This window comes from Mus caroli, unplaced genomic scaffold, assembly GCF_978045245.1.
Source record: "Mus caroli unplaced genomic scaffold, Mus_caroli_1 scaffold_7, whole genome shotgun sequence".
Taxonomy (NCBI): domain Eukaryota; kingdom Metazoa; phylum Chordata; class Mammalia; order Rodentia; family Muridae; genus Mus; species Mus caroli.
This window is the reverse complement of record NW_028227262.1, coordinates 30,115,371-30,142,157: the sequence shown is the minus strand read 5'-3', so window position 1 is coordinate 30,142,157 and position 26,787 is coordinate 30,115,371. Positions and strand designations below refer to the sequence as shown.

Below are 26,787 nucleotides of genomic sequence, written 5' to 3'. Positions count from 1 at the left end.
TGGGTACAATGATAGCCCCTTGTTTTTAGAAGATACGTATTTAGGAATAAATGTGTCATGTCTGCAACTCACAAGGGACAATACACACACACATACACACCACACATACACACACACACACACACATACATACCACACACACACACACACACACACACACACACACAAACACAAATCAAAGAGGCCATGAATTTGAGAGGGAGCTGGCAGAGACCTAGGACAAGCTGAAGGGGAGAGAAAATGGTGGAAATGGTATAAATACAGGATTCATGTATGAAATTCTCAAAAATTTAATTTATTAAAATATAAAAATAATTTGTTATCAATAACTTATATCTCATTAAGTAAAATAAAGAGCCATTAATCTACATGAATACTAGTAAATGAATACATTGTACATTTGATAAGAAGCAGATATTTACAGTCACAAATTATCTCTCCACATATCAATTATTACAAAACAAAAGTAAATGTACTGAGGAAAAACAGTAGGTAATTGCTCTAGTGATCAACATCAACATCATAATAACAGAGAAACATCTATATTATACATCACATAATAGGATTTAGTGAGAAAAATTACTTCTGTAATACTTTTGCCAAGAATGCGTGATGAAACATAATAAAATAGAAAAATTCAATTCAAGAACATACTACACGAATTGTCCCTTGAAGATTTAAGGTTGTGAAAGTTCAGGAAAGACTGAACAATGTTCCAGACTGAAGGAGTCTAAGAACTTCAGTACCTGGGACCCATCGATCTGAATGGGACCAGTCTTTATTAAAGGACACTGTAGAGAAGAAGCCAAGCTGGAACGGAATCTGAGGACTAAGCTTCAGGATCTGTTAGTGTTCGCCTTCTCATTACAAAGGCGACACTGCAGTTACTTAGAGTGTTGCTAACTACAATAAATACTGAAGTAGTAAGGAATGACAATGGCCGGCAGCAAGGCTCTCTCAAATGGCTCAGACGAGCGGGATAGAATTATCTGAGCTTCTCCCTAATTTTATGACTTAAAAAAGCTATCAAGGATGAACAAGCAAATGAATAAAGAGACTTGGTGAAAAGCCTTCGTGCTTTTCCACAGGATCAAGAATGATCAGTGCTTAAAACTAAAGTTAAGTCTGATGGCAACACTATGGCTGGGAACGGTGAAAACATTAACAGTGGCTAAGGCAGCAGCATACCGAACTGATGTCTGGCTAAATCTTTTGGCCCATGCAGAGTGACAAAAATAGAAAAATATAAACACTAAGATGGTATTTCATCCCACCAAAGTATTCACAGTAACTTGGTTGTTTGAACAACTTGCTTTAGGGTGTTTTCATAAGTAAAAGTTAGTAATACTGGTTTAATAATACTTGCAAAATCTGCTTAAGACCACCAAAAAACTCCAGGTAAATATATTAATTTCTAATACATATGACGAAAAAGTTTTTCTCGTGTTTTCAAGTTATATGATTAATACAAATATAAACAGTTTAATAAATATGTTTTATTTATTTTAATAAGCATTTATATCTTTGTTTTCTTTTTTTAAAGATTTATTTATTTTATGAATATGAGTGTTCTATTTGCACATAACGCTGCACACCAAAAGAGGACACCAGATCACATTATAGATGGTTAGAACCACCATATGGATGCTGGGAATTGAATTCAGGACCTATGAAAGAGCTGCCAGTGCTCTCAAACTCCTGAGGCACCTTTCCAGCCCAAAATGTTGTATTTTAGATCATGTATATTAATGTGTATTATTTGTACAAAATAGTAGGTTTCATTATGACTTTACTTTTTTGTATGAGACACGTAGCTCTGACTGCCCTTGAATTCGGAGATCTCCCAGCCTCTGCTTCCCAAGTGCTGGAGTCAAAGACACGTGCCACCACACCCAGGCCACGGAGACATTTCAGACACACAGCACATGCCCCTTTAACTTCTCTGATCCTCTCTCCCAAAAAGTCCCACTTCTACTTTTTCTTCCTTTTTCTCTTTTTAAATTCAGCAGATCATATATTTTTTCTTTAGAATGTCTATATATTCTTGCGATGCTCCTGAGAGTAGATCTTGGCTGGGTTTAGTAGCAGATCCCAGGGGAGAAACCCTGCAGAACTCAGATTCAAGTTCAGCAGTAGCTGGAAAGAAAGGGAGATATATATATATATATATATGTCAAGAGTTCACAGTTAACGAAGCACAAGTCAGAAGAAGAGCTGAAACTGAATTGGTCATCGGCATATGAAACTGCAGTGCACACTCATGACTAACTTGTTTGCAGGTGCATACTTAGTTATCATGAATACCAAAGTGTCTGTGTTGTTGACTCATTTCTTCAACAATCATATGCGAAGCTACAGTTACAAGCACAGGAATGACAAGATGAGACAATACAGTCCACTGCAGGTAATCACATAGCGGTGACGTCAAAGAGCCATGGTATTGAAAACAGCATGGCCCCGGCACACAAACAGACACTCGGACCTGTGCAGCAGAATGCCATTGGGACCATGTCGTAAGACCACATATTCATAGCTGCCGATATATGACAAGATTCTAAAAATACACACTGGAGGAAAGAGCAGCTCTTTGACTAATGGTATCGGGAAAGCTGATGTCCACCCGTGGAACGAAACTAAACTCTTCTGTATCAGCCTGCATGACACCAGCTCTACACGGGTGAGACGTCAGCGAGAAACCTGAGAGTGCTGGGAGAACACAAGACAGCACCCTACAGGATACACACACAGCACAAAGGACTTCCGGTACAGGCCTCAGATGGCTCAGCACAACTGACAGAGTGGCCTCATAGACCAAAGACTTCCAACCAGGAATGGGAACAGTCGGATAAAGAGGAAACCTCTCGAATGGGAGGGAATCTTAGTAGAGCTGACAGAAGATTAGATTAATATTCAGAATATATAAATACCAAAGAATCAAGAAAACCAATAACTCAATTAAGAGTGAACTATGGATCTAAACAGAGTTCTAAACAATGGAACCAAAACCCAGAGAAGTCCAAAGGGAGCACTGGTTGGAAGGGACAGAGAGAATAACAGCAGGATGCAGGCCACAGGAAGGAGGAAGTGGAACACGGGAGGAGGTTGTGTGATACAGTCCCAGGGAACTGTATTATTTTATATTTACTAAAGAGTAGGGTATGTGTACATGTGTGTGTATAAAGATTTGTGTAGGAAACCTTAAAGGAAGTTATGCCACTTAAGCTACGATGTTCCTGACAGGAACCATGAATCAGCAAAAACTCCAGTAACAGTCAGGAGACTCCTTCTGAACGGTTGGTCCGGGTACCAGGTGACTCCCACGATACATATCGCTGATGTAGCCTTGGCTACCTGGTAGAGGTTGATGGTAAACCCCTATTGCCAAAGATACTGGACACTTAGGACAAGGACTAAGAAGTTGGATCTGGCCAGAGAGCTCCTCTCAGAGGCCAGCACACAGGAGGTCTGGGATAAGCTGCCGAGGGAGGAAGTTAACCCTACCAGGCTGTAAAGCCAGAGAACCACAGCTGGACAGGCAAGATACCCCAATAGTGCAACAGTGGCCCTTGCTCCTTGGGGGTAACCAACAGTGTCTAACTGAACCTAAAGCCCACTCAACAGGAGGGAATTCATGCCTGATATTATATACTAGCCAAGAAACTGTGGCTGGACAGGTCTCAGACCTTAGAGGAGAACCCAATACTATCATGTCATTAAAGTAAGACTTTTCACATTCCTTCGAAATTTCTCATTCTTCATAGCCTTAGATATGTGTAGCTCTCATCTGTGAGCACATGGAGACTATCACAGAGACCAGCACTGGTCAAAAGCAAAGAACAAGTGACTGTGTGATGCTGATCAGCAAACAGAACACCTCTATCCCAAGCCTACACTTAGTGCTGGACACATCATGGAACAGAACGGTGAAGTCCCAACAGTATGGCTGCTTCCACATTACCTCCAAAGCCCACACCAATCTGCATACCTACAAGGGTAGAGGAAAATTCCATAGCGTGTACTTGGCTTTTTTGGGGGGGTGGAAGGTGGTATAAAAATGACACAGTTTATCTGGGAACAGGCTGCAAGCATCAAGTCAGTAGGCAGCCTTCATCCATGGCCTCTGTTCAGTTCCTCACTCCTAGTTCCTGACTTGACTTCCTTCAGCAACAGACTTGTAAGATGAAATAACCCTTTTCCTCCCCAAGTCACTTTTGTCATGTTCTTTATCACAGCAACAGGAGCCTTACCTAAGGCAGCCCTACCCTGAGATGAAGAGCTAGAGACAGGCGATGGCTGCCGGGAAAGGGAGAAGAGTTCTTTTTTCAAGGATGAGACCTTGTTCCTAAGTGGTTAGTCCAGAGCACAGGCAAGCAAGGGCAATGCTAACTGGGCTACAGTTGCATACATGAGAAGAGGCCATGAATTTGAGGGGAGGGAGAACGTGGGTGGCGTTAGAGGCAGGGTAGAGGCAGAAGCGAGGCTAATGCAGTGTACTTATATATGAAGTATTCAAATGAAACATTTGCTGAATTAAACTCCGAAGGAGATACCTTCACATCTTTAATTTTGTGTAAAACAATGCTTACTGTAAAATCCATTCATGGAGCAAGGAAAATTAGGTCATTTAATACTTATAATTTATTTTAAAAATTAGTCAATCTAACCTTAATTCGTAAATTTTGACACATACCTTCTTTAAGTTCTCTATTTATACTTTTTTCCAACTCTTGATGCATCTGAAATGAGATGAATATTTATAATGGTTAAGAAAATGGAAAGTTTTTAACTCAGAAATTAATCTTATACAATGCTACACATTTATTTATTTATTTATTTATTTATTTATTTATTTATTTCCCTGGAGCTGAGGACTGAACCCAGGGCCTTTCTACCACTGAGCTAATTCCTCAAACCCAACACATTTACTTACTTAATAATAGTATTTCTATCAGATTCCTCTAAAAGATACATATCCACATGTAGGTGTCTAGATGTCTGCCCTTCTCTTGTCACTAGAATAGAATGATGCTATGGGAAAAGTGTCTTTAGAAGGTGTGTTGTGATGTCCCAAGCTATACCTTTAGTCACAGCCATATTTATTTTCCAAACTGTAACTTACGCACAGCTTTTAAAGAAATGTACTGGTTTAGCGACCATTGCTGAACCAAGCAACAGTGAGCACCTACTGAAACGAGAACTCTAGAGACTTTAGTAATGTTTTTCCATTCACATAAGTTCCTATGACAGCATGCACTGGCCAAGCAAAACAGTATCATGTATTAAATTAAAAGTGAAAATTTTATCAGAAACTTGAAACCCAAAGGAACAGAGAAATACACTAACCTTGGTCAGGAAGATCTCCACTCTCTTATTTGATGGCTGTAGGCCTGAGGTAGGAACCACTATGTTTTCTCTTGGAATAAGAGTTCTGTTGAATACCAAACTATTATGGAGACTTCCAACACAAGGACACTCCACAACAGGCCTTGTACTCAGAGTGCTCAGCAAGGACCTGTTCTGCTGCTCCTCCAGGAGCAGCTTGGTGCTGGCCTCCTCCAGCTTCTCACTGGTCCTGTGAAGACCACAGAGGCAAATGCTTAGTGTCTCCAGGGTCCCAGATGAACCCCGAGTCATGGCTGTCTAAGAGGTTGCTGTGAATACAAGGAATTTGCGACTCAACAGTGACACAGCCTAGAAAACCTGACAGAATGTAACTACTGAGGATTGCAGGTTTAAAATTATTCTAGAAAGTGCAGGTATTTCTAGAGGGAATCTTAACACATGAGAAATTCCAGCCAAGTAGGAGGGGAGACCTGGCTGCTGGGATGAGCAGCTTCACCAGTAACCATGGAGCCTTGGAAGGGCCCCGCTTCCCGGCTTCCTGAGGGCCTCATCAGAGACGCTAAGTGGTAACTGGGAGATGATTGATGTATCAATTTGGTTCACCACAGCAGACGTGTCACTGTGTATAATGAACACATCTCACTCCCTGAAGACACAGAAGTGGAGACGTGTAAGCATTCGCTCCCATTACTCAGGATAAACTAGGAATAACTCAGAGCCTCAGCTGAGAGAGAAGGAGGCGCCGTGCTGAAGCTTCAGTCTCACACTACTGCTTCCCTGCATCGCACATGCGTGTAAAAACACAGATTAGAAAACCTGTCAATTACAGTTTATAGGGACCTCTACTGGAAACAGTACAGACGGCAATCAAAGAAAATTAAAATACCAAATGCTGAAATTGCTCAGAGGAGAATATTAATTACAGTACCTGATCCTTGGGACCAAGTTATCATCTTCCCCAAAACAAAACAAAACACAATCAAACCTATTAGTAGTTCTATTTAAGGGAACATGAATAAGCAATTTTACAATAATATAACTTTCTTAACTATAAAGCTTCAAAAATATCTACCTAAAGTTGACCATATTAACTAAGACAAAAAGATAGAAAAAAAAGAATATAAGCTATCCTAAATGAACATTTGAGGGTCACTTAGAACAGTATTTCCAGACTTGTGTTGTCTATAGCATTCACAGCCTCCTAGTCTCACTGAAGGCGATGCTGTAGAGATAAAGCCCCGAGTTTCTTTTCTGAGATTCAATGTGAGGACTTACTTGTTTAGTTTACTTGACAGCGATTTTCTAGCTCTGAACTCTTCCTGGTAGAGCTGCTTGTACTTTTCTAGTTCTATTTTATCGAAGTCTTCCTGGGCTTTCATTCTGCAGAGCTGGGACTCCAGGTCTTTCATCCTGAGCTCCATCTGACTTCGCACCGAAGCGTTACTGCTCTCTCTTAACTGCTCCAAGTTCTCCTGGGATGCTGCTTGAGCCTACAGAGAGAGAGAATACACTTTGGAAGCAGTTATCACCCGAATCATTACTGTCCATTTGTTTTGAATGAAACATGTGAAAGCAGATGCTGATGCTGGGATTAAGATAGGAAATTATAAAAAATGGAAACTTCCTCATCGTCTTTTGTTTATTAAGTCCTGGGACTCAAATCCGGGGCCTGGTGCGTGCTAACTGAACACGTTCCCACTGTGGGTATGCCCAGCTCTGAACGACACATAGGCACACAGTGATCTGATCATTTCAAGAACTCAATCAGCTCCAGATGAAAGCCTGAACTAGATGGCTTAGGAGTAACGTGAGAGTTTCATGTGCTTCATATGTCAACCTGTTCTGTTCCCCTTCTAACAATCTCAGTTTTTGCAAACTAGCTTTGAAAGTCAAATGAGTCTCTAATGAAAGGTCCACTGAGTTATAACAACAAAGAATCCTCGAACACAGGAATAAGCACATGTCCTCTTCTCTCTAGAACTCTCTAAAACTCTAGGGATAAGCACGTGTCCTTTTCTAAGACTCGAGGAGACACAGGACGCTGTGCACCGCCCCTACTCCATCTCGCCCTTAGAGTGTGAGAACCACAGTGGCCCACGGAATCAAGCTGACCTGCAGGAAGAGGTTGACCTGTTTTAACTTTTCCACCAAGTCCTGCCTCGCTCGCTCTTCGACCTCCCGCGCATACTGTTGTGCTTGGCTGTGCTCCACCATGTTCTTCTCCATGTGACTTCTGAGGTTCGAGACCTCCTGCTCCAGTTGCTTTTTATTCTTCTCTAGTTTCCCGCACTTCTTTTGTATAGTCCTCATCAATAGTAACTCCTGCTGAAGCAGCTGATTTTTTTTACCCAGATGTAGACATTTTGAAGATGCAGTTTCCAGTTTTGCTGTAAGATCATCAATCTGCAGGAATAAAATGCTACAGTTTGGTGATGACGAAGGCAGCCGAGAACAGGGCAGCATAAAGCAATCACAAATCCTACCTAAGTACAGCTGCAATTAAATATAGCCTGCAATAATAATAATAATCAGGTTTTTCTTTTTGGTTTTTCAAGACAGAGCTTCTCTGTGTAGCCCTGGCTGTCCTGGAACTCACTCTGTAGCCTAGACTGGCCTCGAACTCAGAGCTCTGCTTGCTTCTGCCCCCTGAGCACTGAGACTAAAGGCGTGTGCTTCCATGTCCAACTCATAATCAGGTTTCCAGTCAAAAGTAGCAGCTGTCACAAAGCATACTCGTTGTGATCATTATTTTTTACACACCAGCATTCACGTTAGATTTGTTTTATGTGAATGTCTCCTATCTTTCCTTGGACTTGGAAAATCTGCACAGTGGCACACTCCTTTAATCCAGCATTTTTGGGAGGCGGAGGGGGAGGCAGAAGGAGAGGAATAGAGCCAGAGAAGCAGAAGCAGGCTGAGGCAGGCAGATCTCTGAGATCAAGGTCAACCTAGGACAACAGGGCCTATGCAGAGAAACCCTGTCTGAAAAAAAAAAAATCACTCAAACAAACAAACAAAAAATCTGTAACTGTGATCCCTATCTTTATGCCCCACAATTTCTAGAGATGTCTTAGGGATTTACTGTTGTTCAGGCACCGAAAACTTCAGTGACTTTGGTGAGGAGCGGTAACATCTTGCAGTTTAAACTAACTGACATGGCCACTGTTTTTCTTAAACAAAAAACATAATACATATTAAACAATAACTAGGATTTTAATAGGATTATTTACTTAAGTTACAACGATTATTTAGGGAACCCTTCTGTAGGTTGTCCCACTAACTCCTAAAACTCTAAAGGTCAGCTTCACCTGGAAGGCATGAGAATGAAGTACCCTTAGTACTACTGGTCGCCAACTTCAAGTCATCCAGATGGTGCCACGTGGTGGACTCAATGAGCCTTGCCCAGACCAGACAGTGAACCAAGTGTATGTGGCTTTGAGACACTAAATCTTGAAGTGGCATATTATATATCACTAAGTGGAATAGATAATGGTACTAAGTATCTTTTTAAACCCTTAAGGTGTAGTAAGTACCCTTTCTACCTTTAGATCAGGTAGAAAGAAGCAGAAAGGACCTAGAAAGAGAAAACCTGGTCTTTGTCTCACTTGCACACTGTGTTTCTCCTGGGAGCTTTGAGCTCCTGTGTGTTCTGTTGGGAGTCTTTGGAGAACATTGTGTTTTTTACAGAGACCAACAAGGACTTCCAGGCCTGCGGAGAAATCGACACTGTAACATGGAGAACTCCTTTATAGTAAGTGACAGAACCAGTGAGAGACAAATGCACACATGGGAGGCAGGTGGTGTGTGTGGGTGCAACACGGGAACCTAAGATCACTGGGTACAAATGTCTTTCTCTCAACTGTAGCCTTTCCACATACCATACCGCCAACTGATGCTAAAAGGAATTTCTGAGGTAAGAAATCCAGATGTGTGTGGAGCGCATGGTCTAAAACTAAAGATAAGACCACGTCTACAAAACCAATTGTCAAGACTTTGGAATGCAGTAGGGCAGAGCCTCAGATTCCTTTAAGTGTTCTAAGGGCCCTGTCTCTGAGAAGCCCATCACAAAGGTCTGTGAAGCGGTTCTTCTAAGGACAGGACTCCCAACAGAACACACAGGAGCTCAAAGCTCCCAGGAGAAACACAGTGTGCAAGTGAGACAAAGACCAGGACAGTAAATCTGAAAAGTGGCCTCCGGACCTCGGTGAAGAGCAAACCAACCAACCAACAAACTGATCCTAAAAGGAGGAGGCTAAACTCTGGTAGGGACTCTTCTCCTGTCAACTGGGACCCAACAGTGTGGAGGCTGCTTCATCCATGGCAAGACTGCTGAGCCAGCAGAGGCAGTCAGGCAGCAGGGTTAGAGAAGCAACGGTTGAGACAAAGTCTGCATCTGGTTGCTTCCTTCCTCTTAGAGTGACTTCTCATACAGCACAGTACTTCCTGGGCTCTCCCTTCAGTTTCGGGAATGGAGACTTGGAAGCGAGGAGGAATGGTCTGCAGTAGAATGGCTAGAAGTGCTTTACCAAAACCACAAGGTTCCCCTGCTTTCAATTAGTTGACTCTAAGAGGAAGCACTGAGTGTTTCTGATCGATCTAATAGTAACTCTTCATTTTCTTCATTTGTACTGACGGAGAGAACGTCACGGAACCCGTCTTCATCTCCTCAGTAGTGGAAACAAATGCAGCGCTCTCTGCACGGCCCTCTTCTTTACTAATGCTTGTTTATACAGAGGCCGCTTCACCTCCGTGATGAACCACAGTACTTTTCCATATTGGCTTTGAAATTAATTTAAACATTCTTTACTATATTATTTAGTGTGTGTGTAGGTCAGAGAACAACTGGGGTGTGGCCTCTTCCTTTTCATCCGTGGATTCTGAGATCTCTCTGGGTCCTCAGGTTTGACAGCAAGAGCCTTTTACCAGACAAGTGCTTGAACCAACTAAGCAACAGAGTTTCTCGAGAGAGCCCACACCCGGCACTATTAATGATACTCTGCTACCCTTGCAGACAGGAGGCTAGCATAACTGTCGCCTGAGTGGCTTCACCCAGCAGCTGATGGAAACAGATACAGAGACCCACAGGCAAACATTAGGCAGAGCTCGGGAAATCTTGTGAAGAGGAGAGGAAGGACTGAAGGAGCCAACGAGGTCAAAGGCACCACAAGAAAACCTACAGACTCAACAACTAAGGACACAAAGGGGCTCACAGAGAACGAACCACCAACCAGAGAACATGCACAGGACAGACCTAGTCTCCCTACACATATGTAACAGATGTGCCGCTTGGTCCTCATGTGGGACCTCTAACAGCCGGAGCAGGGGCTGCCTTGTCCAGCCTCAACAGCAGATGCATCCGAGTACAACTTGAGATGACAAGGAGGGTGGGTTGACATCAGATTTCAAAGCTCAGTTTCAGGGAACGTCTTCCCTTCTCTGAGGAGGGAGGGAGGGGCACAGGGAGAGGTGAGGTGAGAGGGAGGGGCTGGGGGTAAAAGAGGGAGGGGAAGTTCTGAAGTAAATTAATTAATTAATGAAAAAAATCCAGTAGTTAGGATGTTTGAAGGAATGCTTACTATTTATTAAATATCTTTTAGGGAGAAAAAAAAAAAGCCTTTTAACCACAAGCCACTTCACCAGTCTGGCTTGGAAATTTAAATGGCTACTCTGAAATCTGTCTTTGGTGAACTGCCTAAATATCACCTGATTTTTAAGTGCTGTGCTCCTGAAAACCACTTTTTTTTTTTTTAATGGAATTCACGAATCTTAGTGTTTGTTTTTTTTTTTTTTTTTTTTGGTTTTTCGAGACAGGGTTTCTCTGTGTAGCCCTGGCTGTCCAGGAACTCACTCTGTAGACCAGGCTGGCCTCGAACTCAGAAATCCGCCTGCCTCTGCCTCCCGAGTGCTGGGATTAAAGGCGTGTGCCACCACGCCCGGCAGTGTTTGTATTTTTTAAAGATTATGCTTTGTTAGGTAGTCCAGGCTGGCTGTCAACTGCAATTCTGCCTCAGCCTCTGGGTCCAGGGCTCTATCCCGGTGCCAGGTTCCTGCATCTGCACTCAGCTCTGAAGCTTTAGCTTGCTTTCTGTGCCAAGAACATGATGCACTCTGGTGCTTCCCCTAAGAATCAGATGCTAGGCTGAGAAATGGAGAACAGGACCGGTAGAGCACACTTGTGGTCCCACGGTCAGGAGACTGAGGAAGGAGGACCGTGAGTACAAGGCTAGTCTGGGCTACATGGCAAGATCCTAAAGGAAAAATGGAAGGAAGAAAGGAAGGAAAGACAATTCAAATCTGAACTCTGGAATCAGCTCAGTTTCCAATGAGAAAATCTGGGAGCGCATACTTAATCTTTCTAGGTGGCCAAAGATCACAGACGATCTTAGAAATTGTAATGCGTGAATGAAATACACTGGCGTAAATGCAAACATGCTGAGCCAGCGGATCCTGTGCCCACGACTAGAGACAAACAGAAGTGAAGGGAGAAGCACTCGGCAAGACACCAAAGGTTTAACTTAAGAAGATGAATGGCAGCCGGGCGTGGTGGCGCACGCCTTTAATCCCAGCACTCGGGAGGCAGAGGCAGGCGGATTTCTGAGTTCGAGGCCAGCCTGGTCTACAAAGTGAGTGCCAGGACAGCCAGGGCTACACAGAGAAACCCTGTCTCGAAAAACCAAAAAAAAAAAAAAAAAAAGAAGATGAATGGACCCTGTCTTTCCAAGTCTGCCTTCACATTGTGTCATGGGTCAGCAAGGCAGAAAATGGCCACAAGTTTCTAGTTGAAAACCAGTGTTTCCACAGGAGTGAAAGTAAAGGCCTTCACCATGTGGCCATAGGCTATTACCACGGTATCCAGCAATATGCAATATGACTGGAAAGTTCTCCCTTGAGAACCCAACTTGATTTGGCACTGTTGCATGCAAAGTGGGGACTAAAAGTCAACTCAGGTATCTATGGAGAGCTGATTCCAGCAAGTCTGATCAAGAATGATGTGAACAATGTCTTTCCAACAAAAACATTGCTTGGACGAGTGGAGACCCCCGTAGAAAACAGTAACCCAGAGCATACTATCTAAACATAATAAAACTGTAAGATTCTTAGAAAAAAGCACAGGTATAAGTTCTTGTGACTGGATCTGGTAAGCTTTTTAGACATGATATAAAAGGAAAGAAATAGATTAAATGGACTTTGTCAACATTTGTTTGACACTATCAAGGAATGAGAAATGCAAGCTACCAAGATATGAGCAAATACTTGAACATCCTGAATTTGTTATAGCTGTAGATATCCAGGAGATATAAAGGATTCCTACAACCACCTCAACAAGATAACCCATGAGGGGAGCACTCAAACAGACGTTTCTCCAGAGAGGACATACACATGGCCAAGAGTCACATGAGAACACATGTTCCACGCCATTCCTTCACTCCTAGGAAACAGCGAAGGAAAGTCGTAACCAAGCACCATGTCACGTCATTAGGTTGGAAACGTGTAAACATGATGGAAAACAAGTGTTCCAGGGGCTATGGAGAAACCGTCAACCCAACGGCGCTGGTTACAAAGCGCAGCCACTTTGTGGGAGCTGCTCAAGTCTAGCCGTTTCCACACAACTCTGTGGTTCCTAAGCACGCGAAGAAAAACGAAAATAGACGCAAGCTACACTTCTCCACAGCAATGTTATTAATACCCAAGCAAACTGAAGCAATGAGTGATGTACATTAAATATGATGTGCGTTCTATCATACAATAGGGCAGACTCAGCCACAAGAAGACACTGTGTAAAGACGCTTGCTTCAACACTGATGGACCCTGAACAACAAATCAAAGAAGTCAGCACACATATGGTGACTGACATGGAATGCCAGAACAGGCAGATACAGAGACAAAGGCGACTTGGTGGATCCGTAAGGCCATGCAGAGGAGACACGTGATTGATAGAGGAAAGTGTGATTTTAGGGTAACAGAAATATCCTGAAGTGGAAGGGATCCTAGAATTCTATGACTATAATATGGGGTATGCTAACTGCGTTCCAACAAAACTGCTACCACTAAATAAATACAGAAGACCTGTTACTCGTTTAGGATCACATAGTGATGGACTGCAGCCTGGGTTCCAGATGTAAGAATCAACAGTACATCTTTCTAATAGAAAATACAATTTTCATTGACATAAAGTCCGTGAAGCAATATAAAAACTTCAATGTATCCAAAGATTTATGTTACTTAAAATTAAGTTATTTTTCATCCCCAAAAATGATTTCAAATTACCTTTTTTATTAGTGTATTAACTGGGATATCCATTTCAAGTTGATTGTTTTTTATATCTTGACGAAGATTAAGTTCTCTGTTTTCATATTCATTTAATTCTTTTTTGGTCATTTTTAAGACTTCCTTAAATCTGCAAAAATGAACAGAATAAATGAAGACTTTAAAGAGTATAGCCAACAATTATTTAAACATATACTAAGTTTTGTCATTTAAAAGAGATACATTTTGGGGGCGTGGTGGTACATGCCTTTAATCTCAGCACGTGGGAGTCAGAGATAAGCAGCAGATCTCTTTGAGAGCAAGCGGTTCAGAGAAAACAGTTTCAAAAAATACAACAACAAAAAGATAATTTGTAAGTTACTATACTTAAAATCTGAAAGCATTCTGATGAAATTAAAATCTTAGGAAAATAATATGAAGAAAAAAATATGCTGGGGGGAGGAGGGTCTGGGGACTTTTGGGATAGCATTTGAAATGTAAATGAAGAAAATACCTAATTAAAAATAAATTATAATAAAAAATATGCTATGCACGGGAGGCAGAGTTAACATTGTAATCATGTACAGAATGCCTATAATTATTTATATCCATGTTAGTATATTACTAGAAAACATTCTTGCATGTTAGCTGTAACCCAGATATTGGTAACTCAGGAGGAAACGTATGAATGCTGTCACCTGTTGTCTCTCCTCTTCTGCAAGGCAAAACACACAGCTGAGCATGAGGATGTAGTATAGAATGAATGATTAGCATCCAAACCCAGAAAGTATCAAGAGCATCCAGAGCAGAAAAGGGGAAAGGCAAACAAGTCTTTGCAGTTTGAGTAGAGGGAAAAACTAAACAGAACTTCACAAGAAATGAAAGAGAAAAACAGTGTAGGAAGACTTACAGAGAAAAGAAGACATCGCAAAGTCTTTGATTGGGATATCTACAAAACCCAAAACATGTACAACTGCACACAGAGCCCAGGGCTGGTGCACACATCACTAAGTGATGCACACAAGACAGTTACATTTAAAAAGAAAAAAGCATTGATTATAATCAGACAGAAACCCCAAATTCTCAGGAACGAACAGAAAAGCTGCAAACGCTGGGAAAGATTCTAGTTTAAGAGATCAGCGACACAGGGAGGAGGCGGGTCTGCCAGGTCCCCTGCGTGAATACCACGGCTTTCAGTTTCCTGTTTTTATGGGACTCCTGAGTGTGTGAACGAGTGAGTCTCTGACTCCTGTGCCTTCTCTTGGGCTCCTGCCCAACCATCCGACAGTCTGTTTTATCTCGCTCTAGTTTATTTTCTTATGTTTTGTTGTTATCGCTTAGAAGCCTGTTCTTTTCTAATGAGAGAAAAAGGGAGTGAGTCCAGATGGGAGGGGATATGGGGAGGAACTGGGAGGAGTAGAGTGAGGAGAAATGTATAAGAGAAACAGCTATTTTCAATGGGGGTGGGGGGGCGGTTGCAGAAACACAAATGCTCACGTAACTTTATTTAAGTCACGCACATGTTTGTAAGCAGGAGCTAACAGCTCTGTGTACTTGTGGGCTCCGTAGCTAAGAATTCAACTGACTTTGCATTAAAAATGGTGAAGAAGGAAAAACTGTGTTTATACTGAACACGTGTAAAACCTTTTCCTTGCGATTATTCCCTAGCCAACAGAGGACAACAAATGCTTAATTAACATTTACATTATTCTTGGTATTTTAAGTAGTTTAGAGAGGAGAGACAGTATACTGGAGGCTGGGAAGAGGTTAAATGCAAATAGTACCCTATTTCATTTAAGGGACCTGAGAAATCCACAAATTTTGCTATCTGTAGGGTGTCCTAGATACAATCTCCTAAAGACACCGTAGCAAAGACTCGCAGTTTAATGTTACTGAAAGTCCTACCTCCTCGTTTAGGCCCCTGGATGCCCAGTAGGAAACTCAAAGCAGATAAAAGTCTGGGCGTCATTCTTAACCCCTTCTGTGGCCCTGAACTGTGGATTGCATTCTTGTTCAAGCCTGCAGCCACGTTAGTCATTTAAGGAGTTTATCCACAGCTAGCTGGCAATCCTCCTTTAAGACTAAAGACAGAATGCCACGAGAAACAGGATATTGTTAAGATGCTCAGGGACAAGATAATCAAAAGACTGCCCAATGCCAACTTTTACAGCGTCATGTTCCAGGCCCCTGCTGTGGTGCCTGGACTCTCCAGTCATCACCACAAGTCTGAGGGAACCGAATCCATCTTCCCTGTCAGACTTCCTTCGATTCTAGGGACAGTGTGCACTACCTACAAGCACACTGTGACAACATTTAAAGCTCTTCCTAGACAGCATCCACTTTACTGGTAAGAGTCTTCAAGCACATAAGAAAATGATCAACTGGATCCCAGGCTGACCACAAGCATATTTCTCTCCCATCTCCCAGTCCCTCTCTAAATAGGACTGATGCTCTTGGATTGCAGGGCAGCACAACTTCTTCACAGTATGAGTATACTGAACAATTTCCTGCCTGGAGTGAGGGACCCTCAGAGTCAGACCTCTTGTCTACATTCTGGTGCCAGCACCAAGGGATGACATGACTATATACTATGTATGTGTATGTATTTAAAATTTTTAACCAGAAGTTCAATATCATGTAAACCTCATATACACATGGGAGATGCCCATGGAACAAGTTTCTCTCCATAATAAAGTTTTGTAACTAAAGAGAGAAAGAGCCAGGCATGGTGGTGCACGCCTTTAATCCCAGCACTTGGGAGGCAGAGGCAGGTGGATTTCTGAGTTCGAGGCCAGCCTGGTCTATAGAGTGAGTTCCAGGATAGCCAGGGCTACACAGAGAAACTTTATCTCAAAACAAAACAAAACAAAACAAACAAAAAACCCCCAAACCAAACCAAACCAAACCAAAAAAAAAAAAAACCCCAAAAACAAAAACAAGAGAGAAAGAAAATATAAGTTATATAAAGGTAGTTTATGATATAATTAAAGAAAACCACAGATAGGTTTTTAAGATGTCGAAATGCCCAGATGGTGAGGAGAAGGATGCTGCAAAGGAAGGAAAGAGATGGGGAGCGAGCTGCCAGTGAAGCCTCAAAGCTGACGAACAGTTCAGCTTACACTCTACATCAAACGCACTGCACTGTCTCAGAAAACCTTAGCGTAAACGCAGTATCTTAGGGAGGAAAAAACCTTCAGTCTCGTCAGTTTCTGAAGTCAATTTTAAAGTAATCTACTTATGAAAATGCAGAGAGGAATGAATTTGTATGCAGGATTTAGTACAGTTAGTTAGATCAGCTCAGGATGGCTGAGAAGACGGGAACAGTAAAAGCTTACTCTGTCAGTTCTTTTTCTAACGCACTGCTTCTCTTCTGTTCTTGATCCAAAGTACATTCCAGAGACTCTTTCAACTCGGTAAGTTTCTGGAGTTTTTCCTTATCCTCTTCAGACTTTGAAAGAATTTAAAAAAAAAAAAAGAAAAGAAAAGAAAAGAAAAGAAAAGAATTTTTGTTTTTACTTGATTAAAAAATTATTTCTCTTGTGTGTCTACTGGGGGTATTTTGCATGTGTACCTGTGCATGTGTCTCTGTATATGTGCACACATGCGTGTGTGTATGTGAGTGTGCATGTGTGAGTCTGTGTGTCTCTGTGTGTATGTGCACATGTGAATCTGTGTGTGCATGTGTGAATCTGTGTGTGCATGTGTGAATCTGTGTGTGCATGTGCGTGTGTGTACGAGAGTCAGAGGACTGCTCTCAGGAGTCAGTGCTCTCCTTTCAGCACACAGGTTCCCGGAATCAAGTTTAGGTCAGGTTTGGTGGCAAGAGCTTTTATCTGCCTGATCCATCGTGCCGGCACTTGGGCTTTGTCAGTTAGATTTGGTTTTGCTTTACTTTGCTTTAAGTTTTTCACAGCTTGGCTTGGAACTGACTATCCAGCCCAAGCTGGCTCTAACTTTTGGCCATTCTCTGCCTTCAGTCTCCCAAATGCTGGGATTACAGCTATAAACCACAATGCTTGGCTCCTTATTAATAAACTCTTCATTCACAGAGAAAACTTCAACATAGCACATATTCTGAATTCTTATCATTTTCTCAGAATGCTAAAGAAATGTCATCACTTTGGAATGAGCTTAACAAGTTTGAAGCCCTGCTGTAAAATGCTCAGGGGCAGTGAGGTGGTCCAGTAGGTGAACGTGCTTGCTGCCAATCCTGACCAATTGAGTCTGATCCCTGGAATCCATATGATGGAAGGAGACAGCCTAAGTTGTCTTCTGAGCACCACACCCGGGGCATAGCATGTGCATGTCTCTCCTTCCATCAAAGAAAACAAATAAAGGAAACGGGAGCTGGGCAGAGTGCCTTTTATTTCAGCACTTGCAAGGCAGAGGTAGATGGATCTCTGTGAGTTCGAGGCCAGCCTGGTCTACATGTTGAGTTCCAGGACAACCAGAGCTATGTAGTGAAACCCTGTCTCAAAAAACCAAAACGACACGAGACACAAACCATAAATTTAAATTTGTATTCTCAATACATTCCTCTAAGACTCCTATAGCCGGTCATCTTCCGCCAGTCTCATAGACTCATCAACAGATTATTGTGTTAGGAAAAGTGTGTTCCCCATACAGAGCACAGTGACTCTGGTGGCTCAGGTCATTGGTGAGAACAGCTCTGTGGGTGGGTGGACAATGCGTCTATCTTGTAAACTTTTCTAGTGTCAGCTCTTTTTTTTTTTTTTTTTTAAATTCAAAGTGGAAAACATAGTTCCCTAGGGAAAAACGTGTATATCATGATCTGGTATCTGTTCTGGATAAATAGAAAGGGCAAGTGATTCCTTTTCAAACTCTCAGTGGAAGGCTTTGGTTACTAGAACGCTTCAGAGGTCTAGATCAAGTAACTTTCATTTCTTAGAACTGAAAGCTTCACTGTAAAGCTCTAGCGGGGCAATGTTGTCCGATGTCCACAGCAACATTACACTCTTCACCGAGAGACAGCTAATCCACAAGCCTACCAGTGCACAGATCATAAACAGGATGAGGCATGTACACAGCAGCACACTATCACAGTACTTTATTCAAACGTTTGGGCTGAACTTATTAACTCATGAACGCAGCCAACTTCTCTGCAGAGAGGACTTGTACTGTGAGGAGCAAGCAGTGTGAACAGAAAACAACACCAAGACTTTGTATACTGCCCACTGTGTGCATTCCCATAGCACCTCTGCAGAGACTGCCCACTGTGTACGTTCCCATAGCACCATTGAAGAGGACTGCCCGCTGTGTACGTTCCCATAGCAACACTGCAGAACACTGCCCACTGTGTGCATTCCCACAGCACCACTGCTGAGAACTGAGGTCCATCTGTAGTACTACAACAGAGGACTGTCTGCTGTGTTCTCTCAGAGCAGAGACCCTCCCTCTCAGCAGGGAAGACTCTAGGAAGAGGACCACTTACCAAATTCACCCTTGACAGGTTTTCCTGAAGTTGATCAATTTCCTCTGATTGCTTTTTAATTGTAATTTCGAACTTGGATTTTTCAAGTTCAAGCCTAAAATTATATTTTAAAAGAATTATATTTATAAAGCAATTTTTAAAATATCACAAAATTTGAAAATCAACAGTTACTTAATAAATTCTTAAAAGTCTGAAAAGTAGATGATTTGATAACTATTATTTCTCTAGCTATGTTTTGTGGGTTAGGAATTGAGCCCACATCTGCATGCAAAGGCTGAACCCCTAACTGCATCCTGTTTTAAAGGTATGTACTTCTGAAACTTAGAGGTGAAGCGGTGTCCTGGCTTCAGAGGTACTGCTATCATAACTGGCACAGTAGCCACAATATATTACTTATTTGCTTCCTAAACACTGGAGTCACACTGTGTAAACTGTACTTTTGTAGGTGGTCTTCCATCTTCTCAGCATGTTGTACAGCCTCTCTGTGTTGATCCCGCGCCTCCTGCAACTGGAATGAAGAATAAAACAAACCTTTACAAACGAGCTATTCTAAATCTGCACACTTTGTTCTGTGCTACGATTTTCTAGGAACACAGGGATACCTGTGATCTGTGCTGTTCATGTGCACATCTCTGGAGGGAAGGCAAATTTTACTGAGTTGTTGCAAAAGGGGTCTTAGGCTCTCAAAAGCTAAAGTATTACCCAGCCCTTTACAGAAGTTTACTGACATCTGCTGTGATTGACAGTCCCACTTGTAAATCATTGTCTACCAGTGCTTGGCTCAGCTCAGCCAGCAGAGCAGGGAAGTCTTAACTGTAAGTAACCAGACATGCAAAACAGCTACACTGGTGAAACCAAGGAAGAGAATTTCTCCCCCCCACCCCTGCCTCTCGGGTGTGATTTTAAAATTTCTTATGCATATGTGTTATCTACCTATATATCTATAAATTGTCATAGCTTTGCCAGTTATGAACATAATATTCTAATGACAGCTGATCATAGATCTACCAGTTATGATGAATGTAACATTTTAATGATAGTTGGCTGCCTTATGAAATAGCTTCAGTGGAGGTATATCCACAAGGAAGCCAGAATGACTGGGTTCAAACCCCATCTCCTCCAGTTGCTAGATAGATAGATTCTAAGCGAATAAACTTTGTGTATCTTAGTGTCTTCATCTGTGAAAGGGACATGCTCCTACCCACGCCAATAGACTACTGAGATGATTCATTAGAATATAAAGTACTTGAAGCATCCAGTGAGTGAGATGTTAGGTAGGTGCTATGGCAACCATAGACAAGATCCGTTATGCAAACTGTACTGGCTTATCTAGCTGAGTATGGCAGGAAACAGGAAGACTGGAGCCCATACTATGTCCCTAGGACCCCCTGAAGCTCCCAGAAATCTCTCTGGCCACCAGTCACTTTGTCCACGGGCTCAGTTTTTAGCTTCTTTTTTCTCCATACCACAGCTGGCGAGGATCACACAGTGCAGTAAACCGTGTTTCCTGGTGTCAGCAGTGAATGCAAGACAACCAGAGGCTGGACTGAGGTCCTTAAAGCAATACACTCCCAAAAGTGTGATGGGTTGCTTTAGCCTGGCCCCTAATGGTCCATGAAGGCTTTGCATAGGAAGATCAGAAAAGCTGCAGACAGAGCCTCACAGCTGGCACCTCCTACAGACTTACAGATCCCGACCCTGGCCACAGAATGAAAGAAGGCAAACGCAGTGACTTTTTTCTCATGGCGGAAAAAAAAAATGTTTGGCAGAACATTTCTCCTCTGTCAGATTATGTGCTTTCCGTTTCCACATGCAAGTCCTTACGGTACATTTAGAGTAAGAGCCTTATTACAGGGAGGTGTCAAATTCAGTTGGTGAAGTACTTGCTGGTATACATGAAGCCCTGGGTTTGAGCCTCAGCCAGGCATAAACCAGGCATAATGGGACTTGTCTATAACTGTACCATCTGGGAGACAGAGGCAGGAGGGTCAGATGTTCAAAGCCATCCTCAGCTATATTACAGTTTGAAGCGATCTGAGGATACATATCTCAAAAAAAAAAATAGTTTAATCAACTTAAGGTCTCAAAGGAAGTAGTGGTATGAAGTACCTAATTCTATTCTAATGACTATTAAGCAAAAACATTTTCAACTTATTCAAGGGTAAGATTTCTTCTCATACAAATAACACCCAAAGAAGCAAAAACCATTTAAGAGAAATGGAAAAATCAGGATGTTAAGAGTGACGTATATTTAGGGAATGCTTCATGAAAATGTTAACTGTGGGTCAGTTCTGGATAAACGAGGTAAAAATGAATAAAAACCAAGAAGACTAAAAACATGGCATGAGCAAAGCCGGGGCCTAGGTAACTGAGGCGGTAAAACCCACGGTGGGGAACTGCAGCACAGTGAAGTGCCCTGCAAATGACAGTGCACAGGCAGCGCTAACAGCCACGGAGTAAGCAGCCTAACACCCGCCACAGCCTGGTACAGCAACAGGAAGCTAAAGGGAGATACCAAGGCCTGACAGCAATGTGCTGGGAACAGAGCCGTTCAAAAGGAGTAAATATTGTATGATATAAAATGCTCAGGAAAAAGAAATTATATACAGACGTAAAGAGGATTAAGTAGGTCTGGGAAAGGCAAAGGGACAAAGGTGACAACTGAGAGGCGCAGGGTTTATTCACTACGCTGACAAGGCTCTTAGGACTGTGCTGACGGCTATGTATCTGTAAATACAATGCGACGAGAATTTTTTACCTCAGTGTGAGCTGTGCATTCTACGTTAATGGTAACTCAATACTGTTGCTGCACTTTGCAAGCCACGCATACTGGGACCTGCTTATAAGCCCAGCACTTGAAGGAGGAGGCAGGAGGATGGCTGCAAGCTGCAGGACAGCCTGCTTCATGCCGTTACTTTTAGACCAGTTTGGAGCTACAGAGATTCTAAACCAAAAACACAAAACAGATGGTAGACTCCAGACACTGCTTTCATTTTGTTTTAGATATGAATACTATATATGATCTGAATATTTCCATACAATTTTATTTCTAAATCAAAGTAATGCCTAGCTTTGGAGACAGGTTTTAAATTATCCTAAAACATTTGCTTTTGGTTTATTTCTGGCCCAAGGGATTGAGCATAAGGACTCAATGATCGAGGCGAGTCCTGCACCTGAACACACTCCTCAGTCTCTTTCTTTTTCTTTTTTTTTGTTTTTTTCAGGCCAGCCTCAAACTCAGTCCTCCAAATAGCTGACATTACAGGTGTGCTACCACGCCTGGCTAACATCTGCATTTTTAAACATCATATATGGCCTTTCTGTACAAGTTATCTTGAAGTGCATTAAATAAGTTTCAAAGCTACTGTATCCACTCATAAAAGTGGGGGTAAAAAGTAGGCAGATTTTCTGGGACTTTCCATAAACAGAATCTGAGTTTAACCTACTTTATCTCAATTGGAATAGAAAAATCTCTGAGGAACGATATATAGCTCTCAATTTGTACAAGGATAAATATATTAAAGAAAGACGAAATTATAAGAAAAAGATGGGACCAGTGAGATGGCTGTGGAGGTGGAAGGTGTCTGTGTCTAATGATGACATTAGACCTTACCTTTACCTTTAGACCAGACCTTTCAGACCTCTAGATCATGTGATGGCAGATGAGGACAGACCCCACAAGCTGTCCTCTGCCCTCCACTGGAACGAGGAGGCATGCTTAAGCCTGTTCCCTCACAAGAAGCAAATACATTTTTTTTAAATCAAAGAAAAAAATGGTAAAATCAAAGTGGAGTTTAAGAAATAAGTTCATCATAAAGGTAATGGCGGATTACATGAAAATCTAGACGAAGGCTGTCTGCTGACATCATCCTGAGCAGCCGGCATATCAAATTCATACATACCTGACTTCTGAGCTGACCTAATTTCTTCTTTAAGTCTCGCGCCTCTTCTTCTAAATTGCTGCGGTAGCGGGAGGAGACTTCCAGTGAAGCCTCTGACATCGACTGCTTTTTTAGGGTATCGGCCAATTCTTGCTGGAGTTGCCTCACAACTACCTGGTAAGACATTTGTTACTAATTTTATAAAACATATTACAACATCTACTAATACTATTTATTTCTTCCACATGCTCTGAGGAATATCACTGCACACAGTAGTGTGTGTCAGTGGGGCTGGCAGGGATGGATGCTACCTTATGAAACTTTTTTACGTATTTTATTTTTAATTTACTCATATTTAAAAATTTCATTTTCTTAACTGATATGTAAAAACATAAAATTGTACATAGTATACATACTGTCTTGATACATGTATACATTGCCTAGTGCTTAAATCAAGTTAGACACAGTTATGGCTTCAAACACTGATCGGTGAAGTCATTTCTTCTAGTTGAAATACAGGGTATGTTATTGTTCAGTAGCTCCATGCTTCCTATTCTTCACTGTAACTGACCCACGGACCCACTGACCCACATCTCCCATCACACCTCCCTCCTCATCTCACCCCCAGCTCCAAGAACCACTATTGTACTTTGGGGCTTTTAAGAAATTAGCTTATTAAGATCCGTTATTTTAAGGGAGATCATGAGGTCCTTGTGTTTCTTTGCTTGGTCTTCAGTTACCGTCCTTTGGTCAAGCACCAAAGGATTCTGCCCAGCTTTGGGCAGAGCCACTAGATTTTTTTTATATATATATTTAGCTAGACTTAATTCTTAGTATTAACAAACCGTATTTTGAATTTCCCTTTGGGGTGTTTTAAAAATGTTTATCTTTCTTGGGGTTGGAGAGATGGCTTAGTGGTTAAGAGCAATGACTGCTTTTCCAGAGAACCTGGTTCGACTCCTAGCACCCACACTTCGGTTCATGACCAGGTTCATGACCTCCCATTCCAAGGGACCTGATGCCATCGCCTGGCCTCTGCAACCATTCTGCATGCACACAGTGCACAGACGTACAGGCAGGCGCACACCCATACCCGTGAGATAGAAAGGAACGGAAGGTTAAATTATACTTCTCTTTGCTGATACTCACCTCTCTTTCGGCTTTCTCGTTCTCGTACTGACACAGTCTTTCTCTTAGATGACTGCACTCACTGACTAACTCCTGGTTTCTGTCTTCTAGCCTCAGGCTGTGCCGCTGACTCTCGGCTTGGAACCTGGCTAGCACATCCTGGAACTGGTCTTGGATGTTGACTATGGTCTTGTCTTTGCTCTCGGCCTTGTTGGCAGCGTCGTCCAGCTGCTGCCGGAGCAGCGTGTTCTCGCTCTGCAGCTGGGCCAGCCTCTCCTCTATGGACTCCTGCTTCCCCATGAACTTGCTCACTTTGCCTTGCTCGTCCTGAAACATGTGCTCCACCTCCTTCATCTGGCACTGGGTCTGGCTCAGGTCTCTCTGCGTGTGCTTTAACGCCAGCGTCTTCTCTCGAAGCTCATCTTTCGTGTGATGAAACTCGATTTCTAGGCTATTCAACTTCCTTTCAGTTTTAGAAAGCTGTTGGGAGAGAACCTCATTGTTCTCTCGGAGGTTAGACATATCGAAATTCATCTTGTCTTTCACACGAAACCACTCATCTCTTGCTCTCTGGAAAGCAATTTCTAGGTCTCTTTTTGCTGTCTGAATTTCAGTGTGATCATGCAGAGCAGAAGCCAGCCTAGATCGGAACGACTCAACGTCTGTTTCCAGTCTCTCCTTATTTTGTTTTTCGTTGTCCAGCTTAGAACTCAGCATTGTGTTCTCAGCTTTAAGACTATTAAGCTGTCCACTATACTGAAATATGGTTTTTGTAAATGTTTCTTCATTCAGCTTGACCATCCTTTGAAGGTTGTCATTCTTCTCATTTGCAATCTTAATATCCTCAAGGTACCGCTTTTCCTTCTCCTGGTTATGGCTTTTTATTGTGTCCATTTCCAGTCGTAACACGGCAACTTCATCTTGCAGCCTCTGGTTTTTATGCAATAGATCTTTTTCTTTTTCATGACTAACAGAAACCTAAGAAAGGAAAGAGACATTTAGCTAGCAGTATATGAAATGTCAAAATTTCATATAGAATTCAAGAACAGCATGTAAAGTTCTTCGAACTCAGCACTGAGACACATATAACCACTAGAAAAAATAAACTAATTTCTGAGCTTACAGTAGTATAATTCCTAAAAGTTCATAAATGTAATAGAGGACAATGACTTTATGAAATTAAGAGAGAAATACTTCGTAAGAAACTTAGCACTAGAAAAGCCGTTCTCTGAATTACAACAGGCTTCAGGTCCCAAGTCCACGATTATTAAATCTGTTCACATTTCACATCAGGAGCTGGCTTCATGCAAGTGAGGACCACAGGATGGCCCCCAGCACCTGTGTAAGTGTTGGGGCACAGACCAGCCCACCTACAACCCCAGCACATGGGACGCCAGGATGGGAGATCCCCCAGGCAAGCTGGCTCAGTGGACCAGCCAAGTAGGTTCAGAGAGAGCCCCTGCATCAATATGTGAAGTGCAGAGAGACCAAAAAGACACCTACCATTAACCCCTACACACATGCACACATGTGCCCACAAACAAATATGAACACACAATCAGGTTTACACTGATAACAATCAGTCTATAATAAGACCCTTAGTTCTTTCATTTACACAGAAGAAATTTCCCAAAGCTTTTAGTTCTTTTTATCCAGAAAGACTTTTCTAACACTATTTTTAGTCATTGAAATCACATTTATTGATAAATGCTAAAAATAAGCACTAAACAAGAAAGTATGTCTGCACATGTGAGTGAATTATTGTCACTACCACTGTAAAAAGGAAAGATTCAAAATATAACAAGCTGGGCTGGAGACATGGCTCAGCGGTTAAGTACACTGACTGCTCTTCCAGAGGTCCTGAGTTCAATTCCCAGCAACCACATGGTGGCTCACAACTCTCAGTAATGGGATCCAGTGCCCTCTTCTGGTGTGTCTGAAAAGAGCAACAGTGTACTCACATACATAAAATAAATAAATAAATAAATGTTAAAAAAAAAAAAAAAAAGAAGACAGGAGATGATTGTTCTCTCCTAAAAAAAACAAAAAAAAAACAAAAAAAAAACAAAGACAAGCTGCAGAATTCCCCAGTCCCTTGAAGCTGCAGCTACTGCTCCTTCACAAAAGCACTCATTTCTTTACGTTACTTCAGACGGCAGGAAACCTCCTGAAACAGGTTTATTATGTATGTACACATATGGTTCAGAAATCCTCTGTGTTTTCTGTGGTCCATAAGGCTGGTTCTGAAAATATGTAAATACACAAATCTTTTGAAAACTACAGAAAATACCTCAGAAGTCATTTTCTTCTGCGTCATTTCTATCTCCTTTTGCTTGCAGAGGTGACTTGCAAGAATCCCATCTTGTAACATTCTGGCATTCTGTTCTCGGGAGAGCTGCCTCTGAGTCTCATTTCGTTCCTCTAAGACCTAGAGATACAGTGATGAAGTTTTCAGTCTCAGACCTCTGTGCCTGCTGTGGACACGGTACCTAAAAGCTTACTTAGGGCTAGAACAACAAAAACAAACTGGAGACAGCCAATGAAAACATGAGGAGCCCACACAAAACACTCAAGTTTGTACTGTATATTATAGTTTAATTGCTTAAAAAGCAAATCCACTTCCTACAGGTGGAAAGTATATTGTAAACTAGAGTTTATTACAAACATTTAACTAGTTTTAACAGTTTGAAAGTCAGCTTTCATGTGTAAGAGTGCTAAACTAACTTTATTTTCAGG

At 42.0% G+C, this 26,787-nt stretch overlaps 1 protein-coding gene across 4 annotated transcripts in view; it reads right to left on the bottom strand.

Annotated features, from left to right (window-relative positions):
• Nucleotides 1-274: 274 nt before the first annotated feature.
• Ankrd30a (ankyrin repeat domain 30A) overlaps nucleotides 275-26,787 on the bottom strand; it is a 64,382-nt gene continuing 37,869 nt past the window's right edge. For all 4 annotated transcript variants that reach the window (XM_085840088.1, XM_085840089.1, XM_085840090.1 and 1 more), the window contains 12 exons: nucleotides 26,342-26,479; nucleotides 24,073-25,029; nucleotides 22,945-23,097; nucleotides 19,480-19,550; nucleotides 19,043-19,136; nucleotides 16,926-17,038; nucleotides 13,612-13,741; nucleotides 7,456-7,746; nucleotides 6,619-6,833; nucleotides 5,344-5,572; nucleotides 4,691-4,736; nucleotides 275-2,136 (listed from right to left, as the gene is read on the bottom strand). In XM_085840088.1, coding sequence (XP_085696214.1) covers nucleotides 2,003-2,136; nucleotides 4,691-4,736; nucleotides 5,344-5,572; nucleotides 6,619-6,833; nucleotides 7,456-7,746; nucleotides 13,612-13,741; nucleotides 16,926-17,038; nucleotides 19,043-19,136; nucleotides 19,480-19,550; nucleotides 22,945-23,097; nucleotides 24,073-25,029; nucleotides 26,342-26,479 — 2,571 coding nt within the window. In that variant the 3' untranslated portion in view covers nucleotides 275-2,002. The remainder of the gene's footprint in view (nucleotides 2,137-4,690; nucleotides 4,737-5,343; nucleotides 5,573-6,618; nucleotides 6,834-7,455; nucleotides 7,747-13,611; nucleotides 13,742-16,925; nucleotides 17,039-19,042; nucleotides 19,137-19,479; nucleotides 19,551-22,944; nucleotides 23,098-24,072; nucleotides 25,030-26,341; nucleotides 26,480-26,787) is intronic.